Source organism: Lepisosteus platostomus, chromosome 13 (genome assembly GCF_059453375.1).
Source record: "Lepisosteus platostomus isolate fLepPlt1 chromosome 13, fLepPlt1.hap1, whole genome shotgun sequence".
Classification (NCBI taxonomy): Eukaryota; Metazoa; Chordata; class Actinopteri; order Semionotiformes; family Lepisosteidae; genus Lepisosteus; species Lepisosteus platostomus.
The window spans coordinates 1,580,882-1,606,169 of record NC_142623.1 but is presented as its reverse complement, the minus strand read 5'-3'; the positions used below and the strand labels follow the sequence as shown (position 1 = coordinate 1,606,169).

Genomic DNA, 25,288 nt, shown 5'->3' with positions numbered 1-25,288 from the left:
CAAGATCAATAACATGGTTAGTCATTAAAAGAGACATCAGAAGATACATGATTACAGTATTGATTTGCTTTATATTTACTTCCATTGTCTGTGGGTATTTAATTGCAAAAACAGTATTAAAAGCTGTATCAAAATACTCTAAAGGCTTATCATGTCTTTCTTTGAATGTGTAAGTGTAGTGCACAGCAGTCATAAAATATTTCCTTTCGTTGCAATTCCATCTGTTCTGCATATTAAGAGGTTTCCAAACAAACAAGTTGTCATAGATTTTGTATTGTTGGAATGTACTATGTATTATACAGCCGACCAGAAGGATAGAACTAACCCATAGTTCAAATGAAACTGCATTACTCGACGGACATTGTCCGCCTCTAAAAGCTGTTCCCGAAAGACTACAACTCCCAAGAACCCAGGCGCGAACTTCCGGGATATTGTCTTCCTGTTTCTGCAAAGAAACTGGATCCATTCAGGGAGGCGAAGGAAAAAAAGGAGATTTGTTGGGCGGCTCGGTTGACAGATCAGCAACAACGGTGTTGTATTAAAAATAAATAAATAAAAGATCGAGCTCGGCACTGCAACACGATACAGGATGTCGAGGCAGGCAAACAGAGGAACTGAGAGCAAGAAAATGGTAAGGGGTGAGCTCTCTCTTGTGGCGCAAGCTGTCGCTGAACGTGTTACAAAGTTTACATTTTATTTCTTGTTGATACTCGCGCAGACCCTCAGGTGTAAAGAGGTCTTTGGATGTGTTTTAATAATTAATCTGTCGCACTACAGAGAAAATGTCTGGAGTTTAAGGGCCTATGTGCAAGCGATTATTGTCATCCATCGTTTTCAGGTGATATCCAAGACACTGCCATTCCTGTTGTTAGGCCACAAATTATAGGAACTTATGTACCTGCAGCGCGCTAGCAAGTTTCCAAGATGTTTTCATTGCTAGTTAGGTGTACTATTGTCCGGACTAAACTCGTTTTAATCGTTTATTCTTGTGGCTTGTGGAGATGGTTTTATTTTAATGTGGAGTCCGCTGTTTTATGACGTGAGTACGGATTAAATGGCAACAGCAAATATCTCACCGGGTTGTGATGTCTGTCAGTGGTGTAGTGTGGATTGATTATGGCCCAGCGAGTATTTAAAACAAACTCACAGAAGTCTGCTGTGTAATTGCCGTAATAAATACAATGATACAGTTCCTTCAATTGCAGAGGAAGCTGAATTAAGGTTAATCTCTGGCGTTTCATTCGAATAGCGTAGGTAAAAATGCATAAAATATTTTCCTCTGCAACCTAAACGTTGTTTTGCAAATCCAGCTGTGTTCAGGCGAGTCCGTGTCTGCCTCTGCACGGTGATGTAGTGTAGAAACTCCATCATTATTTCGTTCTCATTGGCTTTGATAATACAGTCTAAGACGGTACTCTGGCATCATTGAAGAAACGGGCGGGTGCCATCCTGGGATCGAGACACCAGTAACCCACTGGTCTGAATGGGCTGAGTGGCCTCCTCTCAGTCTGTACCCTTTCTTGTGCTGTAATACGCACCTGGACCCTCTTGAACCCAGGTGGGCGAGTCGCGCCGGGCTGTGTTTGTGTCTCGGGGCGATGGCGGAGCAGCTCTGTGCTTCCTCCCTCTCTCTCGTCCGCTTGGCCGTTCACCTGGCTGTGTGTCTCTCTCTCTCCTCTCTCTTACCTGCCGGCCTCCCCCCCGTTCTCCCATCGTAGCTTTGGTATCTGCCATTTATTTCACCTCCTGCGTCTCTCGTGGTCGGTCTGCACTCCTTTGTCTGCCAGCTCTGAAAAAGAATAAGCGTGGGGGTTTGTAAGGGGGCACACAGGAATCTCCGGGAATCTGTCGGATCACCTTTCCCGCAGGAGAGCCACCGTTCCTTTCTCGGAGGGTCTCTAGAGACTTGAGCTCCGGGGGATGATGCGGATTACAATTAAACACAAAGGGATTATTTCGCAGACAAAAATGAGCAGGATTGGGAGACTCCTGCCTTCTAATTCATAGGATGAGTCTGGCTCTTTAAGAGCACCCCACAACCAATCAATATTAATCGGGCTTTCTCGGGTCAAAAATACTAATACATTAAGATCTGTGCACCTTAGTGAAAGGCTTACTTGTACTCTGGACAGTTAGATTTTGATGAACAATGAGACTGTGTTCTGAAAGTTTCCTGAATTTAAATGCTGTAGCTGTAAAATCACTCCACATTCTAGTCATGGTGCTAGTATTGCTGATTTATGCTAGGTTGTCTTTTTTTACTTCTTCAGTATTAACCCATGTCAAAGTAGTTCTATCAGTATATTGCATTCGTGCTCTGAATTGCTAATGCAGTGTGCCTCAGCCTGTAAAGGAAGTTGTTCCAAACAGTTTCTTGATACGAGAGAATCATTTTTCATTTAGTAACACACAAGAAGATCACAGAGAGTAGGAACAGCTCATTGACCCAAGGGCAGCTTGGATCTTATTGGCCTTGGAAAACCTCAATGCATCTTTTCACAAACTTCAGTTACAGTGCAGTAGACGGATAAGTGCTCAACACTTTTGATGCCGCGTAGAAAAACTGAATATAAGCTTCTGATACTTCTGAGTGATCTTAATGAAGCCGGCCTCAGTTAAAAAGAATCATCTGTCTTGCACCATTTGACAAGGCCTGTCACACACTACAAAGAGGAAATGCGAGATTAAACTTGAGGCGCTCCCTGTTGATGTTATGGGCAGGGTGTGACACTTCTCCAGCCCCTGTGAGCAGCACAGAGAAGGGGAGGTCACCCTGGTTGTATCTCTCCCTCTTCTCTGCAGAACTCGGAGCTGTTCACACTCACCTACGGAGCCTTGGTGACTCAGCTGTGCAAGGATTATGAAAACGATGAAGAAGTGAACAAGCAGCTTGATAAGATGTGAGTGCAACTTACCATAGAGCAGGCCTGGGTTGCACAAACCTAGCAGTCCATGACCTCTGCAGACCTTCGTGCAAAATATTATTCCCTGCATTCATTCACAAATGCAACCCCTCTTAGATTTTATTTCTTTCCTCTGTTCACAGTTTTGATTGTATGTCCTGAAGCAGTCTTTTGAGTTGACATTACTAATACTAATAATTACTAAACACTTCTGTGAAGTCTCCATGTAATCTCCTCTGTTTAAAACCTAAGAGATTTAGGTGTTTTAACCTGTGGGATAGTCATGTAAAGGCAAGCATTGATTTTATTGTCCTTATTTGAGCTGTTCGCACTTGAGCTTTTGCCCTTTCTTTTGAGCTCAGTCCCCCAGACCCAGTATCAGTCCCTTCACCAACTGCGAAATGTAACCCTGAATATGATGTCCAACTTGTTGACCGGCACAGGGTTTATAATTTACAGATGGGTCAACGTTTTATATGATATCTGGACCTTAGTTTTACATGAAGAAGATCCCTTATTGCATGGAGCAATGCAGAATGGCTTTAAAAGTAGCAGATGCATTTCGGTGATGTCTAATATGTGACCTGCAGTGTGTGTGTAATAAGCCTGCCTGGAATATTCCAATATTTCCAACTGTATTCCTGCTGGGTGACAGCTATCAAAAGCTGCATGAATAGCCGGTCAGCTAGACGAGGGAGATTGTGGTGTACCAGTGCACATTCCCAGTGTCTCCTTCACATTCTGGAAACACTAAAGCTTGTGCCTTTGTAACCTTTTTGATTTTGTTGGGAGCAAATGACTTGCTGAGGTTTTTTATTAAAAAAGTGCAGGTCCCAGGTAGAAGCCCTGGTACGGTATAATAAGTAATCAAAGAAGATCCAGATGTTCGGCTGTGAAATTCCTACACATGCTGTGTAATTACTCGTGAAACTTCAACGCGCTGCCTTTGTAGCGCCGACTGTGCCAGGATTCTTGATTTCCTGCTCCAATCCAAGCAGACCTGAATTTTTTCTTTTCGTTTAGCCTTAAGATCTTGGCTTCTGGGAAAGGTTAACCAAACAAATAAAGTGCCAAGAGTGATTGACGTACACTTTGTTCTAAAGTGCTGACGGGCCTCTTGCAGGGGATATAATATTGGAGTGCGGCTGATAGAAGACTTCTTGGCTCGATCCAGTGTGGGAAGGTGTCACGATTTCAGAGAGACTGCAGATGTCATTGCAAAGGTAATGGAGATTTTAAAACCGCCTTATAAATTCCTTGCTTTGTGGACCTCAGATTAATGCCTTTAGGAGAGGCTCCCTGCTTCTTTTAGCTTCTTTATGCTACTTTCCTACATGAATGCATTTTCTCATGCTCTTATGCAAAAACATGGGTTCAGTACTTTGCAAAATAATAAAATAATGCATTTAGAGTTCTTTGTATTGTATTTGCTTTTCAAGGTTCCTGAGAACTGAAACGTCTGTGCACTGGCACGGTAACTGCAGACTGACTTCAGAGGAGTGAAATACCATCCTGCATGGTTTTATGTAATCTTGGCAGTTCACTGTGCATGATCGCCAAGCACTCGGTCTCATGTAGCCGAACGGGGCCAGGTGGTCTTGGGTGATGAGGAGGCCTAATGCTGGCTGGTTTGCAGGTGGCGTTTAAGATGTACTTGGGCATCACCCCCAGCGTGACTAACTGGAGCCCGGCTGGAGACGAGTTCTCGCTCATCCTGGAGAGCAACCCTCTGGTGGACTTTGTGGAGCTGCCGGACAACCACAGCAACCTCGTCTACTCCAACCTGCTGTGCGGGGTGCTGAGAGGGGCACTGGAAATGGTGAGGGGGCGTCTCGGGGGGCAGGGAAGTGGGGACAGATAGCAGATCTGCCTTTCGGGTTGCCCCATCTTCTCAGCCGAGGGACAGGGATGTGGGACCCCCCAGCACTGTGCTGCAGTCAGCTCTTGAACAGAAGGTCCTTGCACTGACACTTCATTCCATTTCACTTGTTCGCTCGCTTGATCTACTAAAGCCCAGCACATGGGCCAGAAGAGCAAGCAGCTGCCCCCTGCTGTCAGGCTTCTTTGGAAAAACTCCAAAATTAATTTAAACCCTTCATCTGAGGTTCAGCAGCCCGAATCCGTGGTTGTGTTATGCCTCTGATGTCAACCTGCCCCCAGTCCCCACATGCCTGTGGTGGAAACATCAGATATATTTGTGTTTTCAGGTTAAATCTTCTCAGCTTGAAACTTATATTTGCCAACACTGCTTTGCCCTGTAGTGTTACTTACTTTTTTATGTGCTTTCACTGCTTTATCTCCTGTGCAGCAATGATAGAAGCCTCTTTATGGGTTCGTCACTGTAAATGAATGTTCATTTAAATGGACTTTACCTGGTGAAATAATAGATCATTATTATTGTACCACTGTCACTAATGTTGACAGCACTGTTGTTAGCTGTGCGCTGGAGGACTGTGTTGTTTACTCATTCCTGAAGCTCCGATGTCTTTTCCTGTGATTGATCTGGCTTGTTTGCATGCAAGAAGGCCACTTTCCGAATTGCTTTTATATCTGTGTGGCAGGTCCAGATGGCCGTGGATGTGAGGTTTGCTCAGGACACCCTGAGAGGGGACAACGTGACGGAAATCCGCATGAAATTCATCAAGCGGATCGAGGAGAACCTCCCTGTCGGGGATGATTAATCCGGGGGAGTTGGCATGAAGCCCCTGCTGTGCGCAGTCGGGACTGGGAGGCGGGAGAGGCGGGGGATCAGGGACAGGACGCTGCGTGGAGACCCGGCTACCTGCTCGGCCCTTTCTGTGTCACTGTCCCATTACAGGAGTGGCCCACGGTCCCAGTCCCAGTCCCGCCCACCTCTCTCCATGTTTTATAGGTCTTTAAAGTCCCAAAATACGTGAGACTTGTGAAAATGGTGCATCGACCAAAATCAGAAAGCATTTTTTTGCAACAAAGACTTCATCCACAAGTCAAAAACAGACCTGAGGCCACTTAATTTTGTAAGTGTTTAATTTATGAGTAATTGAATTAGTTCAGCCATGGTAGAGCTATCTATTCATAACTGTAATGTTAAATGCATGTTGCTGACACCATTATTTATCAGTATTAAGACTGAAGCAAGGACAGGTTTCATGCTGTTGATCTCTCATTTTCCAAAATGTTTAGAGGTGTAGATTAGATTAAACTGTTGCAGACCATCACTGCTTCTACACAGTTATGTTGACCAGGTTAAATGGCACCATATCCATCGATGCAATCCAGTCAGGTCTGAAGACGGCAGGGGAAAACTATACAGTAATTATTTTATTTTAGATCATCACTGGTGTTGTTTTAGCACAACTGTGAAAGCCCCTGTAATTAACAGAAACCTTGAGCGGAGCTGTTCATGCCAGGCTGCAGATCTGACACTGGTGCTGTAATTACTGTTATCAATCTGTAATCAACCCCAGGTCTGGCTGTGACATGAACTGGCCGACCCACTTGCACTGGAGAACTGAAATTCCACACGTACTGTTGAAGAAATCTGATAATCCAAAAGGGTGATTCTATTTTCTTTTAATTTTATTTTCACTTATCTCTGGACTAGTTTGTGTTCACCAGTTGAAGCCCTAATGAAGAATGTTGAAGAGTTGTGTTGCTCTCGGCTGTCAGAGGCAGAGGGTGTACAGACTGCTTTCAAAGTTAAATAGAATAGAATGTGTAGATAAAAGTTCAATCATGTAAGAAGGCATTCCTATGTTGTCTCGCATTTAATTTCATCACAAGATTTCTGTTGCTGTTTTTTTTTCTGTGTAAAAGAAATTTGTACAGACCTAACCTAGGCTATTTAACATATTTCTCATAGTCTTTATAGGGAAGTTTAATGTCTCCCAGGGGAAAGAAATCTCTTGAGTTATTTTAAAATAAACCAAGATTCTATGCTTATGTTGATGGTCCTTTTCCCCGTGTCTGTTTTTTTGCATAGCTATAACTGAGAGTAAGAAAGTCCTCTAAAGTTTTCCTCCGCGTTTTCTATCATTAATGGAAAACTGCAGAATGCAGCTGCCCAAAAGTTTTGTTTTTCGCAACGTTTTCAAAACTCGGAGAGAATTAAACTGTGTCAAAACATCTACGGAGGAAGGCAAATTGAAATAACTCAGTGTTGTTTTGTTGAGTTGCATTGAATCCAGTGACGCGCAAGTAGGTTGGATCTGAAGGTAAGTTAGTGTCCTGGCTTTCTCAAAACGCCAGGTTGCTTTAGAGCAGGAAGAGCACAGATTGTCAGCTGAAGGCAGTTCCGACGAGTATCCAGAGGGGCTGGGATTAGGATATCTTTATGATAGACCCTGGTGGTTACCAAGTGGAATGAAAGAGTTGTGCAGAGCAGTGAAATTATGTGTATAGTATAGTGTACTTAGTCCCACTGAAATCATGTAATGCATGTAAAATACAGGTACATCTAAGTCAATTTATAATCAATGAGTGTAGTAAAAATGGAGCTTTTCTATCCAGTTTCACCATGGTAAACTCATCGTTTATGATGCATCAAGGCTTTACATATATGCTGGGAGACATTAAAACCAAGAGCATGTGTTGCATTTATAGTGCTCAGTAGGCAGTATGCATACAATGTTTTTTGTTTAGTTACACCTGAACAGAGGAGCTTTGCATTTTAGGGTGTTTTGTCTTGCGCTAAAGGTCAGTTTACAGATCACAGCTGTGGCTTTCAGCAGGTCACTGCGGGCGGCTGGACTGGTCACCGTCGTGCCGGCATTCCTGAGGTTCCTCAAAGTATGAGTAATGAGGAGTCTCGCCTTGCTTCTGTTTCTCGCGCCGTGTGTTTCCGTGAGCTTTGGCTGCAGGGTGGGGGTACTCCAGGCACCAGAAGCAGGAGATGGGGTGCATGCGGATTCGAGGGGCAGCTGAGCCGTGCCAGAGCAGTACCCCCGGTGAGCTTCAGTCTGTTGAGTCGCTGACTCCTGTGACATGTGGAAATATTAATGAAGTGTTCCTGCTCCCCTCGGGTAACACCGTTTCCCAAAGTGTTTTGCATCTGTTCTTGGTAAATCTATAAAGCGCCCCAGCACCCAATGTGAGAAACCACACTCATAAGTGAAAGGAAAGCACACCAGACATATTTTGCATACTAACAGTGTTCTAGTATGTGTCCAAGAGCCATTTTATTGGACAGAGGGGGTGTCGGGAGACATATCTCTGTTGTCGATTCATGCTGGGCAGTAAACCAGGGCCCGTTCCAGCGCTGTGGCCCCTGAGCCTTTCCGGGAGCTGCGATATAAAAGTGTTTTCCCTCTGTTAGGAAATTCACAAACCCCTTTTCAGGAGTTCACCAGCTGCTTAGTGCACAATGTGTTTTTTTATTTTTCATCAACATTTAAGCAAATTGTAGAAAAAAACAGCACCTGGGAACATTGCACTCTATATGTTCTACTCTAGTTAAATCCCTTTTTTTCAGATTTTTGTCTGTCATATCTTTTTAATTAAGATATCACAGTTTTTTTCTGTTTAAAATAATGTACAGCAAAAATGCACAGAAACTTCATTCCCTTATTACAAAAGACTGAAAGAGGCCAATTCTTATTTGTGACCTTTCAGGTCATCCAGCACGTTGGGTTTCTAGTAGTCAAAGTTCACATCCAGCCATTGCTTCGCGGAAGAGGTCTTTTGGATACAGCAATATGGCTGGAAAGCATGTTCCAGACTCCCACAACCATTAGTGTAAAAATCTCCTGCTTTTAAACCCCCTTTAACTTGGTTTTCTCTGGTCAGAGTTGCTCTGGATCATTAATATTACAAAGACTGTCCACCAGAGGGAGCTGAAATCATTACTTTTCTCAGCTGCTTGGAAAATCGTCATTTGGAGCTTTTGTTTTTCTCTCGGTGTGTTGGTACACCTTGAGAATATGCACTGTTGCAAAAACCTTGCTGGAAAAGAGAAAGAATGAACCAGTTATGCGAGCACTTCACTGGAACAGACTTTACAGGTTAAATCATGCTGATTTGCACTTCAACATTCAAGAGGGTTGATTAACAGAGTGTCTGCTGTGAGATTTTGCAGGCGGGTAGCATCTCTGACACTCGTTTGGACTAGGCTGCAGATGCGGGCTGTTGAACTTCTCTCCTGTCGTAGATCCTGGTCAAGCATATTCCTGTTCCCTGGTCTCTAAGCCCTAGATGGTACATGTCATCCCAGCTCACCCCATAAACTATTAGTGGGTCCCAAGGCTGGCAGGAATGGCTTCCACAGCAGAACTGTGCCATTTGCATCCCACAGGATGGACGTTTTTATCCAAGCAGTCTCAGGACGTGTTGTCGCATCAGGACAATAAGGGCAGCAAGAGAGGTCCCAGGACCTGATCAGTGTAGCACCTTGCGTTCAGGGTGCCATCAGGCACTACAAAGGGGACTTCTGTAAGTAAGGAGACACATCTGTCCACACCATCACACTTGGACCTCCTCGACTTCTGCTCACTCTGCAAATCTGTGCAACACTCACTGGCGTATGCCTTGCTGGTCAGCACGAAGCAGTAATTATTCACTGAAAAAGGCTTGGCTTTGCTGCCAGAGAGTCTATCTGAGAAGACTGATGGTACAAAGGTGTCACACTTGTGAAAAGTGGGGCATATTTATTTTTTTTGTGTTCTTGCTTGATTTTCTCAAGGCTTAACATTCATCATGTCAGATGACCTCATTATCTGTGCTCAATTATCTTACTAACATTGTGTTTTAGCACTTGTGCAGCAATCAAACTACATCGAGTGCATCACACTCAGTCATGAATCAAAATGATGCCAAGAAGATTTAATCAATGTCCGAAGTGTATATGTTGTATTATTCTAAAAACTCACATGCATATACGGAGTGATACATTTCTTTTAATGCTCAGTATTTTTATACACATTTGTACACATTCCTGCATATCTAAATAAAGATAGGATAGGATTTTAAGGAAATGGCCTTCAGTAGAAATTTCTGTATATCAGCTGGTGTTTCAACGAGTTTTACACATGGCTCTGTTTAGTGTGTGAGAAACTATATCACTCTTCCATATGCTTTCAGGCTATTTTTCATACTTTCACTGAATGACAGCTCATCTTTGCTGTTAAGATAGTTTTGCTCTCAGTCACACATCTACAGGTAGCCCTTCTCTTCTAGCGAAGAAAACATTTCCAGCTTTCGGGGCTGTCCAGTTTTCCCTCACTGTGTTGGCAGGGGTGAGCGGACTGCTAGCACAGAGGAAAGCAAAGAAGAGAGCTGTAGCTGCAGCTGTGTTGAACAAGAAAAGTTAGCATTCTTTATTTTTTCATGTATTTTTGTGCATCTTAATGTTTCCCATACCTCTCCGTGGAGTCGGAGAGATAAAATGTGACATTTCTGAGTACAATGCACTGGCCTCTCCAACAAATACATCACTAAGGGGCTTCAAGGAACTATGCTATACCTTTGAACGTCTCCCTCCTGCACGTCTCCACAGTCAGCTTCGACATGAGAAGCCGCTCTGTGCTTTTGGAATCACTAGCATGGAGATTTAAGCAGCGAAAAGCAGTGGCTGCAGCCGGCTCAGATCCCCTTTCTGTTGCACGCTGCCGGCTTGTCAGTCCGTTGGGAATTTTGGGATGGGTGGTCTCTGCGGGGATTGCGTTTTACAAGGATGAAGGGAGTGCATCACAGGTTAAAAAAGGAGCCAAATGCATAAAATAAGACTTTTTTCCTGCCTCTGCTGGCTGTTCAATTCATCCTCCCTTCGAGACCAGAAGGCATGGCTTTTTTTCGATTTTATCTTGCACGTTTTATGAAGACAGCTCTAGCAAACAAGTAGCAAATGCTGCAGACTTGAGACAATATGCGCCGATCTAGTTTAAGTCTCCTAAATGTTACCATGTGGTGATTATGGGAAACAAATGCCTGAATGGCATGCCGCAACTATAAAACCCTTTAACTGGCCGGGTGCTGGCCCACAGTTATTGAATCCCCTCTCTTTACTTTCATGCCTTGCCAGGGCTGATCCTTTCACTGAGATCACTGGGATGAGAGAGATTGAAGCACAGCACTGGAATATTCAGCATAATGCTCCATGCTGTAACATTTCACCCAACACTCCTGAGAATGAAAACTGGGAATGGAAAACTCTGCGCATCCTTTTCTTAAAGGATGGGAAAAAAGTGAGCTTTGGAGGGAGGTTAAAGTGGTTAAATCAATTCATTATCTCTAATTAAAGAGCTTGCTGAGAGAAAGGGGGCCAGGCTGGAGTCCTCCTCTTCTGTTTTGTGGTGCGATCTCTCATTTAACATGGACCTTCCAGTGCTATTGGAAGAAAAGAATCGTTGGCAAAAACAAATTGGATAATATTTGTCTGAGCCGGCCTACATATGGAATCGTTTTTTATGTTTGTGCTATAAAGAACTTGCAAGTCAGCACAAAACCAGTAAAGAGTTAATTGTTTTGCAGTCATGACTTCGCTGAGGTTAAATGCTGCCTGAGCAGTGAGACTAGAGAGAAGCTACACGCTCAGGCCTCTGTCTTCATAACTGTGATAAGTTAGGCGCAGGGACCTGGCTCTTGTTATACACTGTAAGAGGAACCATGCTCTGTTTCCTGTCCTGCGGAAAATATGCTTCCCTCCTCTCGAGTTCTGATGAAGACGAATGTCAAAACATTATCAGACTCAATTTGTGTCAGCGTTTATTATTCCAATGAACTTGATGTCAGGGCCTGGGTGATTTTCAGCCAGGAAAAGAGCCTTCTACCTGGACTGCAGATTGAAGTCTGCAGCCTGGGTCCATGTGAATATTTCGCCACTCTCTCTGTGTGTGTCCAGGGTGGTTAACAGAGTCACTCTTAAGAGAAGAGAAGTAAAAGCGATGCATATAAAAACCCTTATTTGGAATTGTTTCTCTCCTTGCAATAAGAACGAGTTACCTTCACAGCACATGGATTAGAAAAAGGAATGAGGCAGGACGTCAACCCTGTCCCTACTACAGCTGGCGCTCATGACAGCCAGTCTGGCTGAACACTGACCAGAGAGCAGCTCACTGAACGCAGCCCCACACAGCTTGTCAGGCAGTATTTGCCGGTGGTAAGACAGATTAGTGATGCGTGCCTGACCATCCGGGAAACTGTCAGTGCCCTTGCGCCCTCACACATGTGTTTAGGCTGCAGGGATTTTATGAGGGAGTTTTTCTGTTCTGGGTTTTGAATCGTGTCCCAGTGTGCTTGTGGGTCCAGTTTCCTTTTGATCTTTTATTTTCCTCTCATACTCCCACTGACCAAAGTTGTAGGAGCTCGCAGCACTGCCTGACAGCCACAACACCATGCCAAGCCCTTGCAAGCACAGAGCAGCTTGAATAGGATGTGGCAATTGAAATGTACATTTTTGGACCGATCTTTTCCCAGAATTAGCTGAGGTGGCAATGAGGGGAGTGATGTGTAGTGTCATCAGTTTTCAAAGGGATAGAGCCCAGGGATTTCACTGCCCAGGGTAGGTGATGGAATCCTGCTTCTTCTTAACCCAGCCATTCTGTGACCATGATCTTAGTTAACGTTTTGGCCAGTGAGTGAATGTATCACTGGCTTCTTTATTTTATAATGGATTAAACATAACTCTAAAGGGTGTTGCAGAACAAAGATCACTGCCCTTTCAGGTGTTGTGTCGGACGGGTGACGTTCGGGCAGGAGTAGCTGGTGAATAGCTTTTTTAAAATTATTAATGACTATTTGCAATCCGCTCCCTGCAATTGCTTTTTTCCCTGCCTTCGCCTACCAGAACATCAGCTCCTGTGTTTTCTTAACACCGCCTTTATGAGCGGTTACCTCCGTGCAGCACTGGAAAAACAAACAAGTTCTGATTTCCCTCTCTGCCTCTGCCTGCGAAGTGATGTCATCCCAAAACTGCCTTCTGGGTAATGGAACCTTCCACCCACCCCCCCCCCCACAACACATGTCAAAGGTAGGCATTGTGTGCTGGGGGGCCTCCTGGTCTCCGTCTGCCTTTGCATGTTTAAGCCTGGACCGGTCCAGAATCCACCTGCGTGAGCTGCCTGCTGAATGGGGTTTTCATTTCAGTGTTTCGCCACACAGTTGTCCCACTGAAAGCTGAGAAATGGGGGGTAACTCTGTCTTGAAGTGCTAGGCCTGCCAGGGGAGAGGGCGGGTGTGTTTTGTAATTAACACAAATGTGCCACAGTCACACCTTGTTCTCTCTACCATCTCACGTCCGAACACTAGTTATTTCAGGAGGAGTGTTTATTTATTAACAAGGCTCGATCCATCATAGAGTATGACCGCATGATCTGAACATGTCTGAATCGGCAATAGTTAATAGTAATAGCAGCTGTCATACTTACAGTTGACAAGCGAGGCCAGTCAAATAGTTAAAGTAGTTCACTGCATCCTAAACAAAATTTTGGGCTTCTAGAGTGGCTCAGACTGGACAGAAGATCATGAAAGGTCATGCCGAGCTCTGTGGTTTGAGCCCGGGTCATGTCATTCCCCAAGCTGGGACGTATAATTGGACAACTGGCAGAACACCACCAATAGTCAGCCAGGGCTCTTTCAGCTCTTGGCAACAAAGTGCCCCCTGTGGCCTCCCTTCTTCTTGTGATGCTGTCAGCAGAGTCTCTTCTGACTGGCGCTGACTGTCCAGGACTGGGCTGTTTGGCCTGTGGTGTGTTAAAAGAGAAGCGGCCTGAAGGAGGGCATAAGACTCTGCCTACACTTCCTCATTGTCCCCGCAAGGCTACGGAGACTCAAGCTCTGGCATGAAAAACACACAACTGACGTCGCTGGCCGTTCTAAATTTATATAAGGAAATGTTTAGGGCCAGCAGGGAAGCAAGGGTAAGAAATACCAGTCTTCACAGTAGGCCTGTGCTAGAAACATCTAAAGTATTCTCTTAATCTTTGTTGGTTCTTGCTCACCTTTAAGAAGTAAGATCTCTTGGGTCCTGCAACATAAATGAGACATGCACAGCCAAAGCCTATTTTTCAAGAAGACTCCGTAACCTGTCTTGGCTCTAGTAATAGGAATACAAATGGCCTAGTTTCCTCATCTTTCTACTTGCCCTTCTCTTCACCTCTTTCTTCCAGTCTGACACCAAGTTCAATCGTACAACATAAGCCATTCTTTGTGCTGTATCCCTGTGCCTTGGTCTCACACCCACTCAGACTCGTGTTCTGGACTGACCCTTTGAAGAGCGAAAAATACGGTCTTTAATGTCGTATTTCGAAATCTAAAAAGCTGTTGTGTACGGAGCAGTCAGACAGAGGTTTGCAAGTCCCGAGATAAGTAGAGAAAACAGAGTAAAGCAGTTGCGCGGTGCAAGAAAATCTCTCACTCGTTTTTCTGCTCCATTGACTGTTAAGAAGCTAAATGCAAAACACACATGCATGTTCTTTTAAGATTGCTTACCATTTTTAACACTTTCCATATCTGTGTTTCGTTTCACTATTGTTATACTACAGATGCTTCAGATACTGCGTATACTTGTTGGCAGAAAAGCCCCTGCTTTTGTAAAAACATAAGTGTTCAGCAGATGTCACTGTTTGTCCCGCAGACATTCGAATGAAAATACATTTCTGTTTAATCACACGTGAGCTCTGTAAGAGGCAGCATTATTAGACAAATGAACTTCCTCTCCCACTGCTCCAGATGCCAACAGCACTTGATCGTTTTTATCTATATGGGCCGTTGTTTAAGTGTGACCGATAATGTTCTGTTGTTCTGTATATGTTACATTTTGTGTTTAAATAAAATCGATAAAATCCATCAGCTTTTCTTCATATTCAGGCTGCTCTCGTGCACAGCACCTTTCTAGCACCCTGTATTAGTGTGACACCTATGTCTAAGGAGTTTTTTTAAGGTGCATTAAATTTCAAGAAAGGGATACACTTCAAGAAAGGGAGCACTTCAAGACTTTATTGAAAGAGTAGCAGTGGAAATGTTCATATAACAATGTGTTCAAGTGAGCCTTGAGAGCAACTATTAAAACACGAAAAGCACACTGTGGAGTAATTACTGCATCTCACCCCAGTTGATGAAGAGAGCTGGAAACAGAGTGTACACACACACAAGAACACGCTATTTCATAATCCCTCTGGCATGTGCTAACTAGGCCCAGTACTTAGCTGTGAACAGCTAACACTGGGGGACATGTTCTTCACACTCTCTCTGTCACAGCTGAGACCTGCTTCCCCCGTGGGAAGAGCTGAAAGGCAGAGCTGTTATAATGTGTTATACTTGTTACTTGTTTTTTTTTCGCAGGTCTTCATAGTGTTCTTGCACCTGGTCTTTTACAGCTTATGGACCCTCTGTTCCCGGACTTCATTTATTAACTCCTAATTGCAGCTATAAAACCTCAACACGAGGTGTCGGCCCTCACAAAGCTCCCAGACCTTTCAGAGTCCCACCACAGCAGCCCTCCTCGTGTATGACATGTGACCCCATTAACCAGGTGGGAACAGGAACCTCCATTCTTAACAGGTTTGGACATTTGTGTTTCTCCTAGACTGTGCGAGGTTCCCGAAACAAGAAAACGTCTCGGGGAAGCGTGTGTGTCATTTCTGTGGCATTCTAGCCTCTCACAATCGTTTCATTATTCAGGATTTATGAGCTTCCCAGAGCTTCAGCTGTAACCAAGTAAACCTTCCGAAATGGAGGCTGGCTTTCTCCTTTTTGAACTGCTGTAAACTGTAGCCCCATGATTCTTCCTCAAGAACTCTGGTTTGTTTTTGCCAGGACACACCGCAGAGAATGACGAGAAGCTGTTGACTCATAGCCTTTGGGTTCATCGCTTGTGCCAGAAAGGAATTTAAAGACACTGTTTTAGCATTCCTGATGGTTAATGCCTATGGTTTTCATTTGTGCCGGGTATGATTTCAATATGGATGGATTCTCTTTCTCTTAAACATAAAAGAAACGTTATTCGTCAGCCATTGTAGCGAAAAAGAAGGCTACAATGGCTGGTGGATGGAGAAAAATGAAGCTAGGACCTGTGTAATTGTACTCCAAACTCAATTTCAGTCAAGTAGGGAAGCTGCTTCTTTTATTGATTAGCTCACTGTCCAGGTCTTCTCCGTGCATTTTTCCAAAGTGCAGGGACTTCTCCTAATATAAGAGGAAAATATGACAATAAACAATCTCCCCCCCCCAAATAAAAAAATGGGGAAAAACCATGTGAAACACATGGCGCAGAGTATTTCACTCACTTCAGTGATGACAATATAGAAACACTGTTTTATTCTTGTCAAAATCGCAGTGCAATGCAATCTTATAGACGGTCTCCGCCAGTAAGGCTCAAAGTTAATGTTACCTCATTGCCCAGGCCCCTGCAGTCCCGGTCTTGGGAAGCCACAGCCTGTACTAATTGGGCTGCACAGAACAAAATACCAGAAGACAATCGGAGTCTCTGAAGCAAGTGGCTTCTTGAATCTCCTTTTAAATCCCCCTAGGCATTTAATTATTATTTAGCGCCACATTTTTTCTTTTCTATCCTGATGATGACAACAAAAGCGCAACATGATCTTAAAAAAATAGGAATATTTTCTCACTATTGGTGTGGGATCACACACTCCACATTTCTAATCCTCTTCCAAACCTATCTTGAAAATATAGTAGACTCATTTTTACATTTTTACATTTTGTCAACATGCTTAAGATAAATGAATATATTTAAAGGCCTTTCTGAGAGTTTTTGATATGTAACATCCTTTAGAAAAAGAGTCTTACCACATCACAACACAAGTTCATTCCCTTACAGTTTACTACAGTACATTTCCACAATACTTTAACAGTTTATTACACTTGTACCACTTCTTCCTCTTCTTAGTCATGGGCGCTATATGCATCACACTCTTCTTTACCTTATTGATGTAGTGATGCCAGAACTTTAAGACAGAGGACACTGTTCTAATTGTATCACATTTAGGTCAAGGCTGTTTTTAGATGTGGGGGGCAGTGTTGGGGGAGGTGGTAGTGGAGATGGTGGATTGTCAGACAGAATCTTTTCAAGTGGCTACAGCAAGGGGCCTGGTCTGTAGTACTTGATACGTTCTTTAGACACCCGGATCAGATGTCAGCCAGTTGTTAATGATGTTCCAGGAAAATGGCTTCACCTTGCATTCTTCAATAACGATCGAGGGTCTGCAGAGCTAATTTGTCCCCACAATCCCCAAAGGCCTGATCTATAAAGATGGGGTTTGTAGGTCCAGGAGCCCTTAAATGTGGGAATTTCCTTTCTGAATCACCGGGCCAAGTCTTGGGAGAGCTATCAGACACACCTGGGATCTCTGTCAGAGGGCTGCTGGGCTTACCAGAGGCTTGTGGTTGAGCCAAGAGTGCATCTTGGAAAAGGGAGAAGCAGAATCAATTTGATTCAGTCATGCGTGCAATAGTCCATTCACTGTCATTTAAGAGCCGGAGTGATGAATGGCATTGAGTCTTCAGAGAGTAAAACAGAGACGAAGTGAAGAAGCCATTTAAAAACAATGAAGCCCCATTATGCCTTTTAGCATTAAGTAATTGAAAATTCAAAAAGTGGTCAGCAAAAGCTCTTAAAGAAACTTTTTTAAAATTATTTTTCTGGTCCCATTTTATTCCAAATTGTATTCCAAATTGTATTGATGAAAAAAAAATATTTCCTCTTCTGTGGTCTGATCTCTCCTCTGACAGGTGACAACATGACAATTTGTACCCTGTCCCACATTTTTTGTCAATCTCCTGATCCTTCCACAAACCATGTAAAACTACTTTCATAATCAAGACACTTACTGTAGCAAAGAAAAGCTAAATTAGTGTTACGTGTTCACTTCTGACATATATACAGAGGTCTAGAGGTATATATTTGCTATTTAACCATCACTTATCAGGATACATGTTTGCACAGATAAGAAGTGTTAATACTGCTAAATACAAATAAAAATATTTTGACAAAACAAAAAATTAATTGTATAACCCTGTTACAGATATGGAATGCTAATGCAAATGTATAGAGGTGTTTTTAGACATTGTACATAATATAACTAACATACAATAATAATACAGACTGGGTTTGTTTTTGGCCAACAGACTTGCTGTAGAATTCCTTCAAAAACATCTGGATGAGATCCTTGGATCAATTAACTAAATCTATTGAATAGACTAGAGGGGCCTCCTCTCATTTGTAACTTGTAACATGTTCTTGTGTTCTTTACTTTTTAACACGGAAGGCCTGTCCTGGTTTTATATTGTAAGTTCCACAAGATGCAGCATCTGAATGTTTTCCTGTAGCAGCATGGGCAAAGTGTAATATAGAAAGGAAATGTGGAACCATGATCTCATTATAACTAGGCTGAACAGAGGTGTCTTGTAAAATGAATGTCTCTTTATTTCAAGGCAGCTTTGTTGCAGGATGATAAAAAACATTGCACAGCTGAAAAATAACACATGAGTTCACCAGAGCTTGATTTGAATAGCCTACTGTATGTGCATCACACCCTTTTAGGATCTGATGGAAAAGGTGTACCTTACTTCAGAAGAGGCGACAAATTCTCTGTAGCATTTTCTTCACTTTCTTTATGATTCCCTCGTGATGTTTCTTTGTAACAGGTGTGGAAGTGTTTCATTCTTGCAGTTTTCATTTGCAACGTAATGATTCCTGATAATCTGTTAAAGGAAAAACTCTGCAGGTTTATTCTCGTTCACGTGACAGGCAAAGTTCAGTAGAATTGCACGCTGTATTTATGTGCTTGCAAGCACATGTAATTCCTTACAGAACTGGACAGCCTCTTCAGCAGATTGACAGTGAAGGTAGATTTGGAGATAGGAAGGTCAGCATGCTGGGCTGTGCCCTGTTTCTTGGACAAATTAGGAATCAACACATGAAGGTATCAGAGGCATGGCCTGAGCTGTTATGAAAACAGGCAAAAGAAATTTTCATTGACAAGGCCTAAGCTGAGTGTCAGGAAAGGCCTCACTGAAGAAGGGTTTGACGCAAAAAGTGACCCAGAAATGAGAAGGGAAGGAATGGGTCAGGATGCGCTGTGGCTGGCTGGAAGGGGGTGGGGGTTGGAGATGCTGTTGTTTTCCTAGACAGGAAGTGGGGTCCTTCCACACCTTTGCCAGCCCTTCTTCCCGGTCAATGGGAATGTTTTTTCCAACCTGGGCTTCTGGAGAAGGCGAACTGACTTTATATTTCTCAGGGCAGCGTCTAGAAGATATAGCAAAAATCAAGTCTAGGCCTGGTCCACTATTGGGAGATTTATACATAATACAGTCTCAGTTACAGAGTCAACATCTCTCAATGGAGGGAAAACTGTGGGAACAGAAGCTGAGTGAATCTAGATTTTACAACACCATGCATTTGTGTGCATCTGTGTGTGTGGAAGGCTCTTCAGTAAAACAAAAGCAACTATCACACACGTCGTCCTTTCTGTAGGCCACCATGTGATTAAGCATCCTTCTGTGAAAAGGGAGAAGACATTTTCCTTGCAAACTGCAATCATGCATCACAGATGAGGAAAAACCACACAGAGACCCTGGATGGGCTCTTTCATTCCAGGGCTGAGTTTGGCAGGACCCAGTCTCCTACAGCTTCGTATCTTTTCTCACAATCTGTTAAAATACCCAGCAGAGATTAGTTTCTCAAATATCTGCGTTCATTTCCCGGGCTGTTATGCTTGCATATTTCTGAAGGAGAGATGGAAATGTATATATATACTGAAGGAGAGATGGAAAGGAAGAAAAATATCAGAGATCTGAAGGAGACATTTCTTGGTTTCTCACCATGTGTTACACTAAAATATTCATTTCCCCTTCTGTCTTTTTTTTCCTGTAACAATGTAAATATTCCTGGAGGCTGTAGCTGCAGTCTGCCAGCATGCCTGGACTGCATTATTAATACTGCGATGCATGACTCTAATGTTGAAGACAAATGTAACCTAAATCCAATAGATTAGTTAGAATTAAATCCTTACAAAAATTGTACCATGTAAGTAGGAGATACTTCATTGAAATAGCTGTGGTCTAATCAGGTTTCAAGTTCATATTAAGCATATAACTCCAGCCATTGCACAAATTAAAAACATATTGATGATTTAAACAGTAGGGATAGCCAGACACTGTTCTTTCAAATCCATTTTGCTTAAAACTGTTGGTATAAAAAGCTTGTTAGCTGTCAAATTGGGTGACAGCGTAATTACCTGCAAAATTAAGGAACTTTTTGTGTCAAATACCAGCAAGAACTCATTAACTGACTTTTGCTGACTTGTAGCATTCATCCAGGCAACTGGTCTGTCCATTGGCACAATGACATTTCACATTTTAATCAGTTTCACACAGATCAACACAGAAAAGCCTTGATTTTTGTATTAAAAAATATATAAAATAAAATTATAAAATACCCACAGAAAATTGGTTCCTTTGTTGGTTGTAAAATAAAGCAACAAATCCTGAGAGGGAAGAATGTCTAAAGACACATAAGTATAATTCAAAACGGATGGGTGCTTCATCACTAAAGCCTCCATGTTGGACTGAGTATAATCAGCAGATTTCCCTTCCCTTTGTGCAGCACAGTACAACAGTGTGCAGTGGGTTTAGTAAGGTACACTATTGTGCGTTTTCCATTGCATTAACTTTGCTGTGTCATGGCTTTTTATGGTTTACAACATGCTTTGCCATATACATGTATGTGCCACTGTATTTTAAAGATGATTTCATTTTATTTGGTACACTGTACCCTGCCTTAACAACTACGTACAGTAAGGACTTTTTAATTGTAAGAATGGTTATTGCATCACAGTCTTTAAGGTACTTCTCAGTCTGTATAGTTGTTTGTTATTTAAGCTAAGAAAACCCATTGCAAGACAGAAAGCAATCTAGTACTGTTTTATAACGGTACAACAGTGTGCAATGAATTATTCTAAGTTGTTACCCACATTCCCACTCTGTGACGTTACTCTGAAGCTCTGAGCCTGATATCAATTGTCAAGTTAGCTGCTCTGTTTTCCCCCCTTCAGCTTCTCCCATAAAGTGCCTTCGGCTTTCCATTCATAAGTGTTGCATTTGTCACCTCTGAAATCTCAGAATCAATTGAAAAAGGGGCCATTGGAGACTCAGACTGAATGGACTTGTAAAAAAGTAGTGGGATGAAGGAAAACATGGCATTCAAAATAAAAAAACGCTGCCTAATAATTGTTCATTTTGCACAAGGACCCATAGTGTGGCTGGCAGTTTGATGGATTAGCTACAACAATTCCAACTCATTTATTCGACATAAGGGGGAAAAAGTATACTCCAGGCAGTCTTTCAAGGGCAACAGCAGCTCATTTTTTAATTTCTGACGTAAACCACGTCTGTTTGCACAGGCAGGGCTAATAAAATGTCTCACCTACTCCTTCAGTTTCCTCTTGTTGTGTCGGAACAGAGTGGTTTCTGTTGGGGCTCCTCAGGGTGACTGGAAGGCCCTGCTGGTGGTGTTCCATGAGAAAAGAGCTCAGAGGGAACTAGACAACAGCCCTGGAAAACAGTTCCCGTGGTTAAACACCTCTAATCATACACCATGTTTGACTGACCTTTTAGACCCAGGACTTCAATACTGCGTATTTAGATCGTATATGAAAGGTTTCACAGTCAAGAAACTCTCAAGAAAGGGGGCCCTTCAACTCCTCTTGCTCGTTTGCTTGCTAGTAACATATGAACCCATGTACCTCATCAAGCTGTTTTCATTTTGCTTTTATTCAACAGCATAGCTTGACAATTTGTTCCCAACCCCCCCAACACTTTCTGTGTCTCCTGTTTTCAAACATAAATTCAAAGCCTCTTAGTTTCCACCTGAGACCCTTAGGTTCCTTATGCTGTTTAACGATCTATCATGTACACTGCATACTGCATGAAACACCGAAGTGTTATCCCCACTGCCAATGTCCAGATTTAAGAAAAATGAATCCATCTGTCATAAGGAATCTGCTTTTCCTTGTGTTAATTGCAAGACGTTGAAGTCTGTTGAGCCAGCAGAGGCAGAAGCAGGGGCGGTGCAGTGGCTCTGTGGCTGGAAGGTTGCTGGTTTGTATCCGGCGGCCAGCAAAGGAATCCTACTCTGTTGGACCCCTGAGCAAGGCCCTTCACCAAGGCCGTATAAATGGCTGACCCTGTGCTCTGACCCCCAGCTTCTCTCCCTGTCTCTGTGTCTGTGTCGCATGGAGAGCAAGTTGGGGTAACTTGACTAACTTGACTGTAATCGTGAAAAGACAAATACCTAATACAAAAAATTGAATATGGCCAATAGAGTGATCTTATCTAGAAGGCAGGACAGGGTAACAGTCTATCAGGCACCATGTAGAAAGGACAATATAGAATAGCTAAGCTAACCCAGCTACAATTACATTGATCGGAGGGACGAAACCAGAGCATCTAGGGAAAGCAGAAGGAACAAGCACCCTCCACACAGACAAGAAACTGAAGCCAGAATCGAAACCCTGTTCACTGACACCAGGCTGTTGATTGCAGTTCAAGACACCCAGACGGGAGGAAGTATTCGTCTTGAGCACCGTGCGAATCTTTGACACATAAACATGGATTCTCGGTCAAAGAAAGCTAGCTCTTCAAGATGCACATTTAATGTAGATTCTGCAGGGAGGATGAAAAACAACAACACACCGTCGAGAAGGTATTTCTTAAGATGTCCCCAAAGCATAGCTAGGATAATATTATGCCAGCTGTTCGGCATTCATTTAAAGACACTTTTATGAGACATGCTTTATGGGGGCCCATCTTCTACTCAGGCTGTCTCTACACTAGGACAGAACATAAACCATGGCCAGATAAAAGTCATCTGTTCATGAATTCAGTGTATTATGCTTCATGAATTCAGTGTATTTTTCTGTTGTTGTTTTAATCCATCATGCATTATAGTTTTCTATAGCATTATAGTACTGTATGTTTTAAAGCCTTTAAAAAAACTGCTTGCAATGCCATTGGACTGGGCATTAAACCCAGCTTGGGAATCTCACTGGACCCATTAACGTCCTTCACTTTTTCTTCCGGGTTCTCATTGGTCAGTAATAAAGTGACACATGAGGGCTCCGACGAAGGAAAGCCCTGGGGTGATGCTCTGGCACATCAGTCATGACCACAACAGATGATTATGTGGCATTGCAGGCAGCTGGCTGTAAGCCAATCTGTCCTTTGGGAAACTCAAGGGCATCAGTTATGAAGGCCATTACTGTGAGGAGTATCCTGACTCTTGAGTGTTTTGTAGATTTTCTTAGCCAAAGAGAGGGGGAGGGGGATAAAGATAAAAGCAAGGGACAGAAAAAGATTTGAATCTTGAAGATATGAAAACTGAAATAAAAACATTTGTGTGTGTGTGCGTGTGCACGCCGGAGGGGAGATACGCACAGAGTGTCTTGGGAGAGACCCTTGATTGATATCAGCGAAGTGCGTGTCAACTCTGTTTTCGTGATTTGGCTGTGCTCGTTTCCAACGATCCTTGTGACGAGTTTCCAGCCACTTAGTCAGACCTCACTTTCTATCACGAAGGAGAAGCAACACTTCAGGGTTTAGGCAATCCCAGATGTGACCCTCCTCTCCAGTTACATATCTCCCGATACAGGACGCCTCCTCACAGACTTGGTTGGGAATCTGTGGGTTGAGGAACCAAGGGACATGCCACTTGGGAGATCTGTTCCTTTCGAAACGACTGGTATGAATTTGCTTGTACATCAAGGGTACTCTTTGCCAAGTCTTCTCCACGGGCTCCTTGTTATCCTGTCTCTTTCAGCTCCAATGCTGTGCTAAAGGGTTTGGTGTTTCTTGCCACTGTCACAACCCTTAAAAAATAACCAAAAAAAGGACTCTTTTTAGAAAACCAAACTGTGTGACAAATATACATGAACTCCAATGACCCTGTGATTAGGAATTTTAGAACAATGATGGCCTTTCATCCTCACTTTCATACAGCAAGGGAGACATCGTATTCCCAAAAATGGAGTGAGTGCTTCTATCAGCCAGAGGAGGTTACTGTACAGTCTCTTCTTGTCCTGTTTACTTTCTTTCTTCCTTTTGGCAATTGCCATTAAAATATCTAGAGCTGATTCAATCTTCACGTCGTAACCCCTCCTCTTAAGGGTGCTCCAACCCTTCCTTGTTAGTTTCATCTCCCGTACCTGTTCCCCGTTCCAGCCCCTTGGACACGCCCCCCTGTTTTTATTCCTGTATCCTGCATGCCTTTTTCCCCATGTTTCCTCACTCAACCCCCAATCGTGTCGTCTGCATAGGGTCCAGAAAAAACCCTCCCTGACAGGCAGGGCCTGTCCAGTTCAATACTTGAGAAAAACTTGCTGTTTTCCAAGTTACTTTCTGTAGCACAGAAAAAATTCTTAATTCATTTCCAGTTCAAATAAATTAGGCACCACACTATGAACCTTTCAATGCTAATTCATTTTGATAACAACTTTAGTGTCAATATTTCCACTGTAATTGTAATCCAGAATATGTCTTTTAATCCTTTTAAATCAAATCATTCATCATGGCATTTGGTTTTTTTTTCTTCAAAACCTACAGCTTGTTTAAATACTACAACTTTATGCTATTTAGACTAATGTTTAACAAAAGAAAGTGTTTAAACAAAATATTATAATCGCTGTGATTCATCATGTTATTTCTATAATCTTTTTCCTAGTTTAGAGAGTAAACAGCTGGAAGATTTCTTTTCTTAAGCTTTTTTTGTGTATGTAATAATTCTATATATTATATATACTGTATATGAAGTACCAGAAAAACAATGATTCCAATGATAATGGATGGACATATATATTAAAAACCTGAAATAATGAAACGCTGAACAGCCTTTAGGGCGTATAAAGATTAAGAGACTTTTAATTCCTGTTTGGAATTTGATTTGTTTTGGTACACAATTGAACTAGAACTGAAAATAAGATAAGTGACTTCCATGGCGCAGGGTTGCCGCTGTGTCAGTGGGTGTTTCTTTTGCATTTAAGCTATATAATCTGAACCTTCAACATTTCAAGAAATGACAGCAACTTCAGAGCGAGAGAGGGGATTCTACACGTCAGCCTCTCTTTCTCCCTCAGGTAACGGCCTGCAGTATCTGCTGTGCTATGGGAGTGATATGTTTCATGGCATGGGTTCATGGCCCATATTATTCCAACCATGCAAGCTCAGTCTCAACTCCAATCCTTTCATAAACCTTGGAGCATTAAAATGTCGTTTTTAATCCATTTGTTTAGCTTACAAATAGATCTATGAAAATAAATGCTCTTTGATTCTCTTTCCAATAACCACAGTTGAGAAAACAAAATATAATAGCCTGTCATTATTGAACTGGATTTCTGTTTTTTGTAATAATTCTCTGTTTGTTTTTTGTATGGGTTGGATAAGCCTTGTCCAAATATATCCAAATA

The 25,288-nt window shown here is 42.7% G+C and overlaps 1 protein-coding gene across 1 annotated transcript; it reads left to right on the top strand.

Annotated features, from left to right (window-relative positions):
* Positions 1-420: 420 nt before the first annotated feature.
* trappc3 (trafficking protein particle complex subunit 3) lies at positions 421-6,824 on the top strand. The gene is made up of 5 exons (XM_088602479.1): positions 421-631; positions 2,803-2,900; positions 4,027-4,126; positions 4,540-4,722; positions 5,465-6,824. Exons 1-5 carry the CDS (start codon positions 590-592, stop codon positions 5,582-5,584), a joined length of 543 nt encoding a protein of 180 aa, XP_088458605.1. The 5' UTR covers positions 421-589; the 3' UTR covers positions 5,585-6,824.
* Positions 6,825-25,288: the final 18,464 nt, after the last annotated feature.